This window comes from Apium graveolens, chromosome 3 (assembly GCF_009905375.1).
Source record: "Apium graveolens cultivar Ventura chromosome 3, ASM990537v1, whole genome shotgun sequence".
Taxonomy (NCBI): Eukaryota; Viridiplantae; Streptophyta; class Magnoliopsida; order Apiales; family Apiaceae; genus Apium; species Apium graveolens.
Genome location: NC_133649.1, coordinates 42,593,231 through 42,611,747, shown reverse-complemented (window position 1 = coordinate 42,611,747; position 18,517 = coordinate 42,593,231). Strand labels below are relative to the sequence as shown.

At 35.8% G+C, this 18,517-nt stretch overlaps 1 protein-coding gene across 1 annotated transcript; it reads left to right on the top strand.

Annotated features, from left to right (window-relative positions):
- The first annotated feature begins 13,948 nt into the window (after window positions 1-13,948).
- On the top strand, window positions 13,949-16,522 carry LOC141712198 (F-box protein FBW2-like). The gene is made up of 3 exons (XM_074515039.1): window positions 13,949-14,136; window positions 14,859-15,199; window positions 15,618-16,522. The coding sequence occupies exons 2-3, from the start codon at window positions 14,892-14,894 to the stop codon at window positions 16,258-16,260; spliced, it is 951 nt and encodes a 316-aa protein (XP_074371140.1). The 5' UTR covers window positions 13,949-14,136; window positions 14,859-14,891; the 3' UTR covers window positions 16,261-16,522.
- Window positions 16,523-18,517: the final 1,995 nt, after the last annotated feature.

Here is an 18,517-nt window from a genome sequence, read left to right as displayed (position 1 = left end):
TTTATCTCCCCCTTAGAGAAGGAATGTATGCCATTGTCTGAAGGAGTTCTCATATTTCACTTGGTTGGAAAAGAAATAACAAGTAGTTTCTCTTTCTTCCTCACTGTGAGTGTGTGATTCTGTTTAGTGTACCTCACATGTGTTTCACTCTTCTCTTTACTCGTGTTTACACTCATTCTCACAAGTGTATCACTCCTCTCATAGCTCCAAAATTCAGCTGTACCTGCAAGGAAAATCACCTTAGCCATCCTTAAGGAGGTCACAGGTGGTGCAATGGGAGTTCGCAAATCCCCATCCTTATTAAACTCATCAGATGAATCCGAGTCATAATCTACAAGTTGCTAGTTTCCCTTTTAGGGTTCCAGATTTGAATTCTGGGAAGGTAAACAATGATCCAACGAATTTAGCATAAAGATCAAAGTTCCCTTCTAATGTCTGTGAAGACATTTCCTTGTGACTCATCAGGTAATATCTGAATCATTGTCAACAAGTTGCCTATCTGCGCCTATGTCAGATCCACTACCCGCAGATGCATCCAGGGGATTTAAGCCTGGGGAGGTAGACATTTTGGATCAGTATCCTCTCCTAACACCTGTAAAGGCAATTGGTCCATTAAAGAACCTTGAACAATCGAATCTGACCTCAAAATGGTCGAAACTCTTGTTTCCGTCAACTCCCCTTTTTGTGTGTAACCTTTCCTTGTGCATCAAGAATTGTTTATGTTTGAGGTGGTGACACTACATCGGATACTCTGGCCGATAGGCAAATTTCAATAGACGCAACATGTTGAGAGGATGAATCTAGTAACTGTTTTTGTGCCTTTTCAGCCATTACATCTTTTTGAGAAGATGTATGGGGGCTAGCAGTTGTCTCGGTTTAAAATACTACTCATCTTTGTAGGAGACAGAGCTACTGGGTTGGCTACAGAACCTTCCTTATGTGGTGCACTAAGGCACTATCTCCCTCACGCTCACTCATACTTCATTTTAGTGGTAAGAGAGTGTTAGTTGGTTATGTTTTTGTGTTTGTCTTTACAATCTGGGATAGAAGTTGTGGGTTTTCAACCTCATGACTGTCAATGAAAGAAATCCATTGGAGACTGAACATGTATCACAGAACATATGGCAATATAGAGATAAAATGTACTTAAGATCTATAATGAATGAAAATTATACATTTAATCTTTTGAGAGAAATGATGTACAATAGTGATTTCAAAATATTTTAAATGAAATAAGAAATTACTAATGTTGAAAGAAGTTTGAGTTCAATGATAACATTATCAATATATCACTGCACATATAAAATTATATGATTGTGCCTAGTGATAAGACAGTTATTAATATGACGACTCTACTAGTTCATATTAAACTATAACTTCAGTTAGAGTGCCATACCATGTCCTTGACGATTGCTTGAGTAGTACACTAGTTCATACCAACCTGAAGTGAGATTGTGAAGAAGAGATTGCATAGTCCAATAGATCTGCAACTGCAAAGTCCATGAACTGTGGTGCACTGACTTCCTCTTTGACTCACCAACCAGGAGTGCACTTGTACACATCTTACTAGAGTCCAATTCCAAGTGTAATGTGCATCAGGTGCCTGATATGTCATAATATTCTCAAGTCTCGTCACTAGTGCTATATGTTAGATCCTGCTTTCTGATAATCACCTAGCACAATATACACATTTTCAATGATAACATTTCCAGCTTGCAAACAGCCATATCCCTCAGTTAAACCTTTGTTGTTATCTCCAAAGGTAACCGGTGGGCCAGCTTTCTCAACCATATTTGATAGCAGGGCTCTATCTCTGGTCATATGTCTTGACGATCTACTGTCAAGAATCCACACTATCGGTTCCACCTGTTTACTGCCCTGCACTACAAATGGATTAGACCTTCTTCGGAACCCAAACTTGGTTGGGCCCGGCATACTTGTAGAATTGACCTTTGTCAGGCAAAACAACATTCTTAACTTTAATGTTCTCAACTTTCTCAATGACTGAACATTTGACCTTGTAAACAGCCTTAACAAATTTCTGTTTAGGCTTAGGCACAAATGTCTCCTTTCTAGCCTTAGAAGGACTAGCAGTCTTAGACCTATCATGCTTCCTATTATTCACATGCTGACGAGGAGTAGTCTTATCACTAGAAACATGCTTACCATTAAAATAAGCATACATCAAATTAAAAGCACAAGACATACAATTAGCAACACCACATGCTTTATGAGAGGGATTAACAACAGGAAAAATATGCATGGTAGACATGGCAGTTTTGTTATCCAACTCATGTGTGTCTGAGTTAGTCTCAGTTGCTTTCACAACTTTGACTGGAACTTTCGACACACTTGGCTTGGAAACAACCTTCTCATTAGCATGATCTTCAGCACGTATTTCTTCTTGAATAATAGAGGAGGTCGCATCAAATGGTTCATCAATTGATCTTTTATAGAGGGATTTATCAACACCCTTAAGCATATGTGGTACTTCCCTACCTTTAGCACAGACATGAGGAGGGGAGTTTATGCCTAATTCTCCAATAGCAACATTGTAATCATAACCTATTCCAGATATTTGATTAACAGCTTGCTTACTGTAGAACTCTTTAGCCTTCGAACAAGAATTGAAGTAGGCTTTAACCTTAGTCTCAAGACCGGTGATCTTGTCTTTGAGAATAGTTTCGAGTTGTCTATAACAGTTAACTCTATTCTCTAGAAAAGATACTTGTTCTTTTAACTTGTCTTGATTAATGTGCATAAGTCTTAATTCATTGACCTCTTTCTCAAGGTCTTTGATCTGTTGACTTAACAGTTCATTATCACGACGAGCACAATCTAAGGAACCTCCTAGATGATAAACTAATTCAGCATCAGAAAATTTTACCTCTTTTCTTGACGATGAAGCTTTTCCATCAATAGCCATAAGAGCAAGATTCTCATCTTCTTCATCTTCACTATCAGTATCATCTCAGCTTCTTCCCTTTTCCAGGTAAGCCCTTTCAGAGTTACTCTTCTGATTTGAATCATAAGAGTTCTTCCTTACTTGCTTTGGCTTCCTGCATTCTGTGGCAAAGTGTCCCAACTCATTGCAGTTAAAGCATCGAATGGTGCTCCGATCAACCATCCCTGTTTTGTATCCACCACTGTTGGGGTTAGAGGATGAAGATCCACCTGTTTGAAATCTATTGTAGTTGGACTTGTACTTGAACTTGGGATTCCTCTTGAATCTGACATTGGAGAATCTCTTGACAATTTGGGCCATTGACTCATCTTCCAATTGCTCCAGCTCTTCCAAGGAATAAAAATCATCACTGGATTGATTTGTAGTAGGAGGATCATATTCTGCTACTATCACATTTTCCTCAGCCTTGGAAAACTGTACCATTCTCTCCGACTGTTGAGATTTTTGTTGTTGTTGTTGTTGACCTTCAGCTACTAGAGCAGTAGATGTGCTGACCACTCTATCTTTCCCGTAGACTTCCTTCTGCTGAATCTGCTCCAACTCATAGGTTTTTAACACACCATAGAATCTATTTAAAGAAATCTCAGTCAGATCTCTAGCTTCTCTTATGGCAGTGATTCTATGCTCAAGATGAGTTGGCAGTGTTAAAAGGAACTTTTTGTTGACCTTCCTGATTGAATAATATTTTCCATTTATGTTCAGGTTGTTGATCAATGCATTGTACCTCTCAAATACTTCAGTAATTCCTTCTCCCGGATTGGATTTAAAATGTTCATACTCAGAGGTTGAGATCTCTAACTTGTTCTCCCTAACTTCTTTTGTACCTTCATTAATCACCTCAATAGTTTCCCAGATGTGTTTGGAATTTTTACAGTTCATTACATGTCTGTTCATCAAGGAATCAAGGGAATCAACTAAAATTAACTGAAGGCTGGCATCCAAGGATGCTTCTTCTTTTTCAGCAGGAGAAAAATCCTCAGGCTCTTTTGCATAGGTTCTAGCCTTGGTAATTACAACATCATCTTCTATCACCTCTGGTTCAATAACCATCGGAATTTTTGTACCCTTCTTTAACAAGTTCGGATATTTGGGATTTGCAACTTATAAAAACAAGAGCATCTTCTTCTTCCACATAATATAATTTTCTTTATCAAATAGTGGAATTTTAACGGTTCCAATTTGTGAAGTCATTATGAATTTTTGAATAAATAAAAAATTCAAGGAGTTGAAAAATCACAAAAGTCTAGGATCTTGATTTGTTCGTTAATCAGAAGGCTCTGATACCAATTGTTAGGTCCCAATGTGTTTGTAGAAGGGGGGTTGAATACAAACTATACCTTTTAATCGAATTTAGTGCGGAATAAAAATTGAAACAAAATTCAAGTTAAATAAAAATATTATTAAACCTGAAAGGTGTTACAACAACGGTATCGATTACAAGGGATTAATCTCAAATTAATTATCACAAATCTAGAATAAATTCGACATGAACTTTTTCTATTTTTGCAATAAAAAGAATCAAATGCTAAACGCAATTTGAGATTAAGTTCTAGGGATTTTGATCCTCTAGATTGTTACACAAGAACAAGAGAATGATTTCTAGTTGTTTAGATTTAACTTTAAAACTAGAAATTTATGATCTTGAAATTTGCAGATGAAGGATGAAATATTTAGTCGGCTGCTTTTCTTTTTTGTTCTTGAGTTGTTGACTTCTGTTATGTGGATCAATATGAATGTCTGCTGCTTTTGTCTTTTAAATAATAATCAACAGAACTGAAATGAACTGGCATGACAATCGGCATGACAATCACTTGTACTAGGAAGACAATCGGTGAGACAATCATTTGTACTAGGAAGATAATCGGTATGACTATCTCCTGAACTAGCATGACAATCAAACTGAACTAGCAAGACTATCCTCCTTCCAGTATAACTTTCGGTGAGACTATTGGAAATGGCCTGGCATGACAATCGGTATGACAATCCAGATTGTCATGCCAGTTCAATCTCAATTGTCTTACTGAGTTAAAACTGATTTTAATCCAATTATAATTCTGAAAATTCTTAATATTAATTCAGAATTAATTAATCCATTAATTCAATTAATCAATAAATTAATCTTTGCAAATTTAATTTATTTTCTTAATTAAATTATGAGACTTAATTAATTAATAGAAAATTAATACTATTCTTCAAGAGCAACCATTCTTCTGAAAATCTTCTGAAAATCACTGTCAATTATGAATCAATTTCACCACTTCAATGTTGACACTCGATGTACTGTCTGGTTCATGAGTGACTAACTTTCGTGACGTTTCTTCATGTCTTGACTTTGATAACTTGATTTTCTTCAGATTAAATCCCTGTAATTATCTGATACCCTGACAAGATCTCTGTCACTTGATTAAATCCACAATCTTGATTTATATCATTGAGGCTTGATCAATTTCTTGAACTTCTTCCAGTGAAGTAATTTCTCAAGTCTGTAGATGAACATTGTTTCTGAATCCTTTGACAAATGTTACTTTGAAAGATCTCTTTGATGGTAGATCCACTATTTACTTGTTACATTCTTATTTGAGTTGAGTTAAATCCTCGAATAAACAAATAGGCTATGACATATGCCTTTCAAGTGGATAATTCCTTACTTTCTTTTGGCATGATTCATTCATGTACCTGTTTATGTTAACTATATTTTGGGCATTTTATTGATGCATGTTGTTCACATATCATGATTTCATGTTAATTTTTTTAATTTTTCCCTCCAAACTGCACAACCATGCATTTGGCTTTTAAATGTTCATGACATAATGTGACATAAATATTTGTATCTAATATACATCAATTTCACCTTATATTCACAAGTAGTTGATCTTCTGTCATGGTTACGTCATACGATTACAATTTCTTGTCATTACGTTGTAACTATTGAATGTTTTCGTATTAATCAAAAAATGTCTTACGGCCAAACATAGATTAGTTTGTGCGTGACAAATCAAAGTAATTTCTGATTGAACATATTTCATGTCCAAATGTTATTTTCATTCTTATTTTTGTTATCTTTGTTATGTCATATCGAAATGTACTTATTTTACGATCAATGAATGATACTTTTATCATGAGTAATATGCCTTCGAACATAAATTATGTTTATAATGAATTCATCATGATGTCTTTATACGTAATTAGTGCATGCAAAATGTCGAGTAGTTAAATAAAAAAATGTGAGAAAGTATGAGCCAGATGTGTACGAGGTCACCAAAAAGTGACAACCCACGAGCCTACGTAAAATCAAAACTATAGTATTACCTTAATAATGACAATGAACACAAGACACATGAATGCGTAATATTGAGGAGGAAACTGCAAGTACTCGTCAAGAAAGGCTATTTGATAGAGAACATTTCGAGACATGAGGACGAGTGTGGCAAGAGGGAGATGACACCTTCTAAACGACTCCCCCCACCTTCACGCTAAAAGAAGTCTTCAACTACAACAAATAAAAATGTTCATGTTCACTTGGCCATGCCATCTAGGCTAAAGAGTGCATATAAACCATTTCGACGACTTGTTGTGTTAATGAATACATGAACACTAGGAACCCGGTTGATCACGTCGAACACTTGAATCAAGCTCTTGAGTTGACATCTTCAACATCATTCAAAGACGTCCAAATATTGACATGTTGACTAACTTCTTCGAACAAATTTATTTTAAAGTTATTAGATAAGTGCGGATTGTTCCACAACATACTACAACATAATAAAAGATTTCATCAGATGGAGCAACATGAAGAAGCATTCACACAATTAAAGAAATACTCGACGACTATGATCTCACAAGTCCTGATGATTTTGTGGCTCATTTTAATCCAAGACTTTTGACACAACTGAATGGAAAAGTAAAATAATACATGACAGCTGCAAATATCAATGGACATGATTGAGACTTGTCTTAAAATCACCACAAGGGGACACCAAAGTATACTCTATATGTCGTGATTTTAAGGAGAAGAACAACATGGACATGTATGACACTTTGAAAATCGGCTTGCGAACCGCAAGAAACCAGAAAGTTGACAACATGCAGTCACGATCCTTCACTAAATATGAATCATTCCAACAAATGTGATGAACAAAAGATGGGAAGAAGCTATCTTAATAAAAAATTTAATTTTCTACAAGTTAAATTTTATGTATTCGACATACGACAAGTTCCAAGAGAGTTCTAACATATAATTTGATGCCTAATTTGGAATAGGGGAAATATTTAGACGTCTCAAAATGTTCAACATTATGATCATAGATGTCTCCAAACTAATCGTTGAGAGAGATGACACCTTAGAAGAAATCAGAAAAGTTACAACACATGATAACTTGAATATAACAATTCAAAGATTTCTTAACATATGACATCCAACCTATCAACAAAGATGAAACAAGTGTGCTAAAAAAAAAATTAACTACGGAATCACTACAAAGATGTTTGAAAATAAAACAAGCTTAGTATTATGACCCCTTGACATAAGATAACAGTAGTAAAGTAAAACTCGCCCATGACTTGGACACAATTGACAAATGCTGCGATATGGCAAAAGTACGAGAGGCCGTGTACCTAAAACAAGTGTCAAAAACTTACAACAATCACTTACAAATTATAAGATTTCGACAAGATTACCTTATCCTAAGAAATGTATTCCTAGATACAGTCAACAGAAGTGTCGAAAAATTCACTGCCACACAGGACCATACATCATTGAAAACATAACTATACGAGGAAGTTACTGTCTTATAACAATGGACGGGAAAAAAATTCTGGGAAGATGAAATACAATCCAGTTGAAGAAGTATCATGTTTAACATCCTTGTGAGTATCTTTTCAATAACTCTGATACGGTACGTTCCTCTTTAAACTACTTTCATCTTTGTTTTTATTTCAATCAGTATGCAACATGTTTGTATTTTACGAATACTATTTGTTGTCCTCTTTACAAGTAAATATAGGTTTTCATGACTTTTGTGAAAGTATGCTTGATTATGTGTGTTTGTTATAATACATGTCTGATAAGCTTATCTACAACACCTTTATACTTATGCTAGATTTATTATTTCTCCTTTACATGTTGTATTTAATTAATTCATATGCATTGCATATCATTATAGTATGTTCAATACTCTATGTACACAATGAATATGACGCACATGATTACACCCTATACAGTATACGAAGGTCATCGATCTTCACTCTACTATCATAAAGGATTGATCATCCTACCATGATATATCGACAGGGGCAAACCCTTACCTACGTACAATAGAACGAGGGACATAGTATCCTAATTTTTTTAACATAAAAACTACAAATAATAGGTTAGTTTCAAGAGGGAAAGGCCTCTTATCCACTCTACGAGTGCATGCACTGACATATTTTAACAAAGAATACAGCTGACATATCAATTCACGACACGTGTTGAAATACATAACGAGAAATACAAAAAAATAAGAACACTTTATAATAATTATTCAATCGATATAAGTGAGCAGACAAGACTCAATATGACAATTCTTTCACTATCTTTAGATGATAACGTGATTAAGATATAATTGTTAAATCGAATATACTGACAAAATACCCATTAGATGAGAATGTATTTTCTCTTGGTAAACCACGTTTGTATGTAATCTAAAGATCATGCACTTTGCATTTGAATTACGTCCATATGTACTAGAATTCATACTGCAATACTACGTCTGAAAAACATGTTAAATAGTACAACGAAGTTATGACTTGAAAAACGAACAAGAACAAGACATGGCAAACTAATACGAAAAGAAAATGGTTGAAATTGAGAATTAATCCAGCTATGGTTCGTGAAATAACAGTGACCTCTTAAAGATAAGTGCTCAATATGGAATTTACAAGGTCCTACTAACAGCCTCGTGAAACACACATGATTGTGCAACATCGATATCGTACTTGAAAATAAAAATATTGCATGATGACAATCACCTGACGGAAAATCTTTTAGTTTAAACTATAAAATGATTAGTTTTGCTTCAACTAGCAAATTACAACATCGACGGAGATTAGAAAAACAACAAAGGGAAATCAAAATGACGAGTACAGCTATGAGACTTCATTTCAGCGTCTTCACTACCAAGATTTTCAAGATCGTCAGTCGGGAAGGCACCATCCGGGAAAGACTCATTATAAAATCTCATTGTTTCAGCAATATCCCAGGATCTCCATTCCCCTATATATCTTCAAAATTGAAGCAGCTTGCTCTCGCATTACACGAATCTTCTCAGCATAGTTGGCTCTTTGGGTTGCAATAATAGTGACATCAGGTTAGCTTTTCCCCAACTTTTGCACTTTCATATCAAGTACACTTCATGTTGGACTACTGTTATATGTTTCGCACATTTGCCACACTTAAGAGTAATGACTTGCTTTGAATAAGATTCATGAACATGGAGAGCAATCAAAGTATCTTGAAGAACATAAATACATGAGGCAATAACGAGTACAATAATTGAAGCTCATTTAGAATATCGTTCATCATCATTGGTCGACCTTAGTAATTGGACCATAACCTATTTTCAATAAACAATGTGAACACGCCATTTATCATAGAATGATTGACATGGTTGCCGCTAAGAATGCATTCTGGAAAAATGAGTGATCACATAACAAGTGTTTCTTGCTGATTCAACTCCAACCTGCTCAATGGACTTATCACGATGACTATCAAGAGTATATGCAAGCAGACATTCATCTGGAGATTTAGGTAATTCAGCAGGCTTAGTAGACACATTACATCACCAAATAAAGCTCAAATACAAAGGAATGGAAGATCAGCTACAGAAAACCAACGTAATTACTGTGTTGATAATTCTTAAGTTAAAGAACTTCAGAATTTGACTTGGTGCATAGTTGATTTGAACTTATTTGTCCCTCGATCGACTAACAACTTTGGAACTTGGCGTGTCAACTTAAAAACACCTGAATAAGTGACGTTTGGCATCCTAGATATATAACAAATAATCTATAATCAAATTGGATGAAGAATGTGTGAGATCAAATTATCCTTAGAAGATGGTGCTACGAAAGTCAAAATTGACAGGAACATGAAATGAAGATAATTTCATTGGGTGTTGAACACTCCAATAAAATTAGGAGCAATTGTTGGTGCCTGATATTTAGGTGAAAGAAACGTTATAAGCATCAAAACTAAGTCAAATAACAACCCATAAATATAGGGTTAGTTAACCTAATCACCTATTCTATAGCATACATGGAGATGGTGACAACAATATACGAAAGTGGGTAACTGTGTGGGAAGATTTACATATACTTCAACTTTGATTAGGTATCTAATTCATGTTCTACACTCACTCTCTCTATTACACCCATCTTCATTCATCTTTTCTATGATCACGTATAATTCATATATAATCATTATAAACATATACACAAAATACACACTTTTAATCAGATTATAACTCTACTTCATCTTCTACACCCATTCTCTTCATTACTCACATCTTATGTATAATCTCCATACATATTTACATATATCCATAACTTAAACACTTTTGTTTACACAAAAACTCTAATACTCTTTCTATACTACCTAGCTTCTCACCTCAGTTATTAGATTAACATATGTATTTTATAATAGCTCTTGATAATCACCCCATAAACAATCTAAATCTACACACCACGCTATACACATCAACCTCAAGAAAAGTTCTCTCTATCCGCATCGAATTTGGAACACGTAAATTAGAAGTTTTACACTATTTTTTCCTAGTATCTTATTGATGGTGATCATTTGTGACATCAAGTATATTATATTTTCTCTCAGCTGACGAGAAGGTCTACACAGCCGATGAGTACATGCACAGATGACGAGTAGGAACTGCACACTCGACACGTCCAAACAACACATTCGATATGTCCAAACTGCACACTCGACACGTTCAAACTGCTACTCGACACGTCCAGACTGCATACCCGAAGAAGGAGCTTATCGCCATGTTTTTTTATTATTCCATTGATTGTAATCACTTGTAATCATCTTCATATTAACTTAGTAGAATCATTTCAGTTGGGTATTCGTCCCACCCGCGGTTTTTACCCTTTCACGGAGGTTTTCCGCGTCACCATTTGGTTGTGTCGATTACGTTTATCGTTCTTATTCTTACTTTCTTGCTATAATTACTTAAACACTAAATCATTTTAGACTTAGCTTTTAACTCGCAAATTTTGGTAAAAACACCCATTAGAAGAATTTTCCCTGCAAAGAACGCCCCTTAGAAGAATTTTCCTCGCAAAAAACTCCTTTACATAAAAAGAAGAAGGTTAGAATTCAATAAGAGCATTATTATCTCAACAAAATTGAGATATAGATATAATATTTCTAGATATAGATGGAATATATAAAGCACTAGAAATATTAAAGGTTTTAGATGGAGTTAGAATTTTGAAAGAACCAGTATGAGATATTGGAAGTGAGGACTCATCACCAATAACGACTTCATCAGTGCCATCATAGGGAGCATGCAGTGCTAGATTGTTCAAATCATTAGTGACATGGTGTGGTGCGCCACTATCTAATACCAAGATGATGAAGGAGCGGACATGGTTGTGGCAGCATGCACTTGTGGAGGCTGATGTGCTTGTGGAGCCTGATACCCGGGTTGAGTGACACGAGGTTATCGATTGGGACGAACACTGGGAGCAGTGGTATGTCCGGATGGAAAAACAATATTAGGAAATAGTTGCTTAAAGACAGAACACTGAGATGCATAGTGACCTCGAGTAAGACTTCATTGACAAGTACCTTCATATTTGCGAGATAGACGAGAAGATCCATGTGGAGGGGTGGGAAGTAATCCATCATTTGAAGGGCGCGAGGAACGATTCTCTGGTTGAAGAATCGAGTTTGAGTTGCATGGACGGTGGTTGAGAAAGATGAGGTATTGGTGTTTTGTTGATTTTTGATAGTAAATTCAAGATTAATAAGTTTCTCACGAAGTTCTTCAAAAAGGATGGGTGTATCGCGTGCATTCACAGCATGAATGATGCGTTTAAAGACTTCATAGTCAAGGTTGAGAACGTTTTTTATGATGTCTTCGGGATCTATAGATTTTTCAAAAAGTGCAAGTTGGTCGGTGCAGACTTTGATGGATTGCATGTATTTATAATGGGTTGAGTGGGAGATTTGGTTATGTTATTGAGTCGGTCCTTGAGCTGATTGATATGACCACGTGATAGATTGGCATAGGTTGATGCAAGAGTTTTGCAGACAGCACGGGACGTTGATGCTCGAGAGATGAGAGGAACAAGAGTGGGTGTAAGTGTGCAAACAAGTGCACCAAAGATGAGTTTGTCTTGACCAATCCATACTGAATAGACAGGGTTAAGTATAGTCTTAAAATCAGATGTGATTGTAAAGGGAGGACATAGAGTAGTGCCATCAATAAATCAGTATAAATGAAAGCCTATTTGAATAGCCTCAATCTGTGCTTTCTAGGCAAGGTAATTTGTGGGTGTAAGTTTGATAGAATTTTTAAAAGTGATGATAGTAAGAGGTTTGCTTGGTTCATCGGTATTAGAAATAAAAGATGAATCTCCATTGTTGGCCACGAGGAAGTGCGAAGAAAAGACAAAGAAATTAGAGAGATAGAAAGGATCAATTGAATTCTGATACCATGTAAAAATTGAGGAAGAGTGATTCTCATTCATTTGACAATGAATACATATATACAAATTGTCAAGCTAAATTACTGCTAATTTACGGCTGCTATATCAATCATATTATCATAGATATCATTCCGACAATATTTTAGCGGACTAGACAGGGAAACTCTAACACATATACAATTACTAAATCATTGCTTAATTGTGACACTGATATTGATTTGATTTGTTTTTATCAGCATGATCTTGATTATCTCTAATACCATCATCAACATTTCAAGTGCACTCGGACGAAAAAGGAGTGTAGCCACTGAACTGTTGCTTACAAGTTCAGTATGATATAATATCTTGACCACGGTTCTGGCACTTGAATGTGCGTCATATAATATCAGGGTCAGGGCGGTGAATGCAATAGCGCCATCAATGCTGTCGTTCAAAAATTACAGAGAAAATTTACCAACAGAGAATTGGCTCCAGCAAGTATCTTCTAAAATTGTGCCACACTCTGAGGGGGTCATTACTTTGCCTTCTTATCCTGCTATTTCTGATACAATGAGCTTATGGACGACACACTCTGTAGCAGGTAGAAATAAGTAGCAAAATTTCTGATTTCCATTCAGACAAGGCGTGCCTTAAATTGTGTTACATGTGAAATCTACGCATAAATATTTACCAAGTATTTGACCGAGAACTAATTATAAATTAAGGCAAGATGCATGTCGGACGACGGTAAGAATAACAAAATAAGTAGCCGAATAAGGAGTAAAACCTACTGATGTTCTTTAAAATTATACCAGAAAACAATACGCATAAATCGAAAATTGGCATATAAGATGGCATAAGTTATGACTTTGCTAATTGTTTAATGGCATTTGACATTTCCATCTTTCTTCCCTTGTCATTGTAAAATCCGAGCTGAGGATAATCTGATTCTTATACTTAATAGCTATACTACATATCCGTACAAATTCCAAAACACTCGTTATTGCATCTGCTCTAAGTTTTTATCCTATAAGTCACAAGGACATTACAAATTATAATTGAAAAAATCGAAGATGTGGTCTACGGTACAAAAAAATCGAATATGTGATCTATGGTTCAGATGATCTCTGTCTTTGTCAAAAAAAAATGTATAACAATTTTTATTATTTTAAATAAAAGGTTATTGATAAAAATTAGAACAGAAGAGTGTTTAAAATAAAATGGTATGTAAAGTACAAAAGGTGACATTAACGGTTCAACACACAGAAAGAAGTGTATAAAAGTAGTCACAGGAATACAGAAACCATAGTACTATTAACTATCTACAAGATGATTCATAAAAGATAGAAACTCTAGTACTGTCTACTGTACATATATCTCACAAAAAGTACTCAAATCAAGACTCCCATGTTAACTACATTCGAGATATAGTAACAAGTAAACCAGTTCTCCTTTAGATCAACTCCACTTCTAACTTAAAGCTGGTAATCCTGTTCTCCATCTCTTTAGAAACATAGACTTGTAGTTAGTGTGTGTGTGTGTGTGTGTGTGCAGACTTGTTCCAATTTTCTTTTTGATAAATTTTATGCAGGTAAGCTGGATTGATTGAATTGCATTTCTAGTTTTCTTGAAGTTTGTTTGCTGTGTAGCAATTAAGTTTTACCTATGTTTTGTTTTGCTTTTATTGGTATTATTTTCTTTCTGTGAATTTTTATTGAAGTTGCAATTTTAACTCTCTAGTTTTACTTCTCAAACCACTTCTAAAAAGTATATCTTGTTTTACTGCAGTCTCATTGATCTGTATCACAATACTATATATCACAATAGTATGCCTTCTTTTGATATGTTTCTTCAATCTATGCACCTGGGTGAATGATTCAGTGCTTTATCATTAAGCGTTTCTGTCTTGTAATTTTATTGTTTCTGTGTTAGATTGTTCGTTGTATATTATGATTTGTATCTCATTGGTTCAGTTGTTTCAGTCTTTCAGATATAGCTTAATTTATCTTGAAAAGCCTCTCATTAGAAAGACATTAAGAAAAAAAAATAGCTTGATGTTCAATTTCTTGTTTACTTGTATCAAAATAACTGGAAATAATAGTTGATAAGTTAATCTATCTTCTTGTGATATTCAGCTTCTTGATCTTTATTTAGGCTTTAAATTGTTCCTTTTTAATTGCAATCTCCTCATTGCTATGTTTGACAGAACATTAAAAAAATCAAGTAGGAAGAGAAGTAAATGGATGAAAGATGCAATGTTAGATGTTGGGATGAACTATTACCGGATGCACTTGGCCTTATATTTGATAATCTTTCCCTTCAAGAAGTGCTTACTGTTGTCCCAAGGGTATGCAAATCATGGGGAAGAGCAGTCAGTGGGCCTTATTGCTGGCAAGAGATAGATATTGAAGAGTGGAGTCGGTATCAGCGACCTGAAAACGTTGATAAAATGCTTCAAATGCTAATTAGACGTAGTTGTGGTTCACTCCGCAAACTCTGTGTTTCTGGCCTCTCCAGTGATCAAATGCTTTGCTTCATTTCAGTCCAGTAAGTACATAAAAACTATTTCATACTATTTTACAATGACGATCATGTATTCAAATTGAGGTGCCCCTGTTTGCATATTGCAATACATTAGGTTGACTTTGGAAGTTCATTAGCAATCATAACAAAATTTGGTTGTCCCTGCTTGATACACGTGTTATGATCTTGAAAATTACAAGTACCTTACACTCTAAAATGTTTAGGAATCATGGAACGTGATTTCATGAATTTAAAGGTATGTTGTACTTTACAAAGGCTATAGCTTGTTTCGAAACTAATTGTATGGATGTAATTCTTTTAAACTAAAACAGAACATGATACTGATAATTTAAACACTATACATTTTGGTTCTTTAGGCCTTGAGAGAATCATATTTGTCATTTCTTATTATTGTTTATCCTTGTCTTGCATTGATTGCTAGTGCCAAGTCTCTTCAGACTTTACGCATCTCAAGAAGTACGATAAGCGACTCCATCATGAAACAAGTTGCCGGGAAGTTCTCTTCAATCACCTCTTTAGATTTGAGTTACTGCATAAATATTGGAGCCCCAGGTCTAGAGGCGATTGGAAAGCACTGTCAGTTTCTCAGTAAATTGCGCAGAATAATGCACCCACTAGAGGTGATAGGAAAGATATCCCAAGATGACGAGGCTCTTGCCATAGCCGCTTCAATGCCCAAACTCGAACACCTTGAGATTGCCTATCTACTAGTCAGCACTTTTAGTGTAATTGAGATATTAACAAACTGTAGGCTGCTCACATTACTGGATATCCGAGGATGTTGGGATGTCAATCTAGATGAGAAATTTGTTAAAAAATTCCCTGGGCTAAAGGTTGTTGGACCCCTTGTCGTCGATTACTGTCCTGAGGTAAGTAGTTGGGATGCTTGCTCGGATTATTCTAGTTCTTCTGGATATCTGGCGTGGGATTTTGTGGCCGGCGACACTGATATTTACTTAGATGGGCTTTCAGAAGATGAACAGAGTATCGATAATGTAGAAATGCGGTTTTACAATGGTCCTGATGCCCAGGATGCTGGATTTGATTGGCCGCAATCCCCTTAAAATTATCCTTTTAAAAGGTGCTCGATGGAAGTTTACATCTGGAGTTTGAGGTTCATGTTGCATGTTAGGATGTATGGAGGATTTTAAAAAATTAATCATGCAAAATTTTCACATATTATGATTTGATTTGAAACAAGAGCAACATCAAGTTGCAAAATTCTGGGGTCACGTCATTGTGTATGAGAGTTTTTTAAGAGAAATATCTACTATGTTCATTTTCTGTCAAATTCTACGTATACAATTAATGCTGTAAAGTTTCATATGCTTGTATTTGCCCAAGTGCTTTGTAAATTGTATGGAACACCAACGTCGTTTAGGCCGCACGGCCCATACCACAATTCCATAGAGAAAGAGATGGTAAATGTTAACCCTGGTTGATAAAAAGAAGCACTATTATTGTATCTAATGCCTAAATTCTGCGTATGTTTTCTTTTTAAAATAATTTTAGGCATAATGATGATATGTATAACGACAAAAGAGGTACTGGTAAACTTTCTTGCTCACCCCTCCGAGGGAAGTTCAGAGAGTATTTTTATTATGAGTATACATGTCCTGCCTTCAAATAATTAAGAATTTTGACATTAAATAAAAATAAGAATTTTAACAAAAAAATAATGGTTCATAGAGTATTTTTCTTGTTAGAGTATGAGTATACATGTCCTACCTTAAAATAATTAAGAATTTTGACACTAAATAAGAATTTTAACAAAAAAATAATGGTTCATAGTGTATTTTTCCTGTTAGAGTATGAGTATACATATCCTACCTTAAAATAATTAAGAATTTTGACACTAAATAAAATTAAGAATTTTAACAAAAAAATAATGGTTCAGAGAGTATTTTTCTTGTCAAAATATGAGTATACATGTCTGATAGGGATAAATAAATCATGATTACATAATTAAATATTACAGTTTGGGCTGCAAGGCCCAATAAGAAGATGTATGATATTCAGACCAGAAAGGTTAGCATGTTGATCAGGTATGATGGACCAGATCAGGCTATATGGAACAAAGAAGGCCCAAAAACTCTGTATATTAATTAATTTCGTAATTAATTAATAAGGGAAAAATCAGCTATTGAGAAGAGTCCCGATAAGGATATAAATCCTTGCAGATTAGCCTCAAGGGGACCTAAAAGGATAAGGAATCAGTTTCCTACTATGTAGGACTCCAAAGTCCATTCTAATTATGAGACTTGCCCACCAAGTCTCCTATACCAAGTCCAATTCAAGGACTCCCAACATCTATGTAAGGGGCCTCACCCCACAGATTAGAACTACGTTTTTTGGCTTGATTCTCTAATTCACAGAGATACGTAGGCATCTCGTAAAGGCAGAGTTAAGCTACGAAACACGAGAGCAGCCAAATTGAGCCTTGAAGCTCACGTTCCTTAGTACTAAATACATCAATCATATATATTAGTTTTTAATCCATAACATTTGGCGCCGTCTGTGGGAAGCACAACAACAACCACGGCGAGAACACGGAGAACAATTAGAGCTCTAGAGGAAGGAACACCATCGGGGACAACCCAGGTGATTTCGTCAACCGTGGAGATTCCTCCCCACTCAACTTATGTATCTACTCAAGGGGAAGCCCAGATAGGGGCAACTCAACCTCAGCCACAAGGGACGGCTCCCCCGACTATTCAAGGTACGAATCCTCAAGTTCAACAAGTACATATACCTGTGAATTCTCGACCTGTCGGGTATGAATATTCAACTGTTGTTACTACTAACCACCCTTATGGGATGCCCCTTTACCCCGAGGTTGGAGGAAGTGGACATGCTGGACGAAGTGAAGCGCGAGGGCAATCGCCCCCCTATATACAAGGTTTGGCTCATATCCCCGAGGATCGGAAATTTTCTGGCCCTTATACTGAGAGAGACTCTGAATCTTCGGATGATGAAGTGGCCCCAAGAAGGAGACAACGCCCTCAAAGCACCCAAGGGGCGAATCCCCAAGAAGTGCAGGAAAGAATCAGGGCTCATGAGGCTGAGATTCAAAGGCTGAGGCGCGACTTGGAGACGCACCAGACCAACAGACCCCAGATGCCCCCTAGGGGGAGGAATCCTCCTCCTATCATAGACCTGGATGGTCCGGTACGGAGAAGGGTTGTTGTCTCAATGACTGATCCAAGCAATCTTCTTCCCCTTGGAGATCCTGATGATCCTACTCCGCCCTTTACTGAAGAGATAATGAATGCCCACATCTCAAGGAAGTTCAAGATGCCAACTATTAAATCCTATGATGGC

What these genes read in the sequence shown, in the direction of transcription:
- LOC141712198 (XM_074515039.1), top strand. Translation starts at nt 14,892, where the DNA reads ATGGATGAAAGATGCAATGTTAGATGTTGGGATGAACTATTACCGGAT. An exon ending in CTTTGCTTCATTTCAGTCCA is followed by an intron (nt 15,200 to 15,617) that starts GTAAGTACATAA and finishes ATTGATTGCTAG; the next exon opens with TGCCAAGTCTCTTCAGACTT.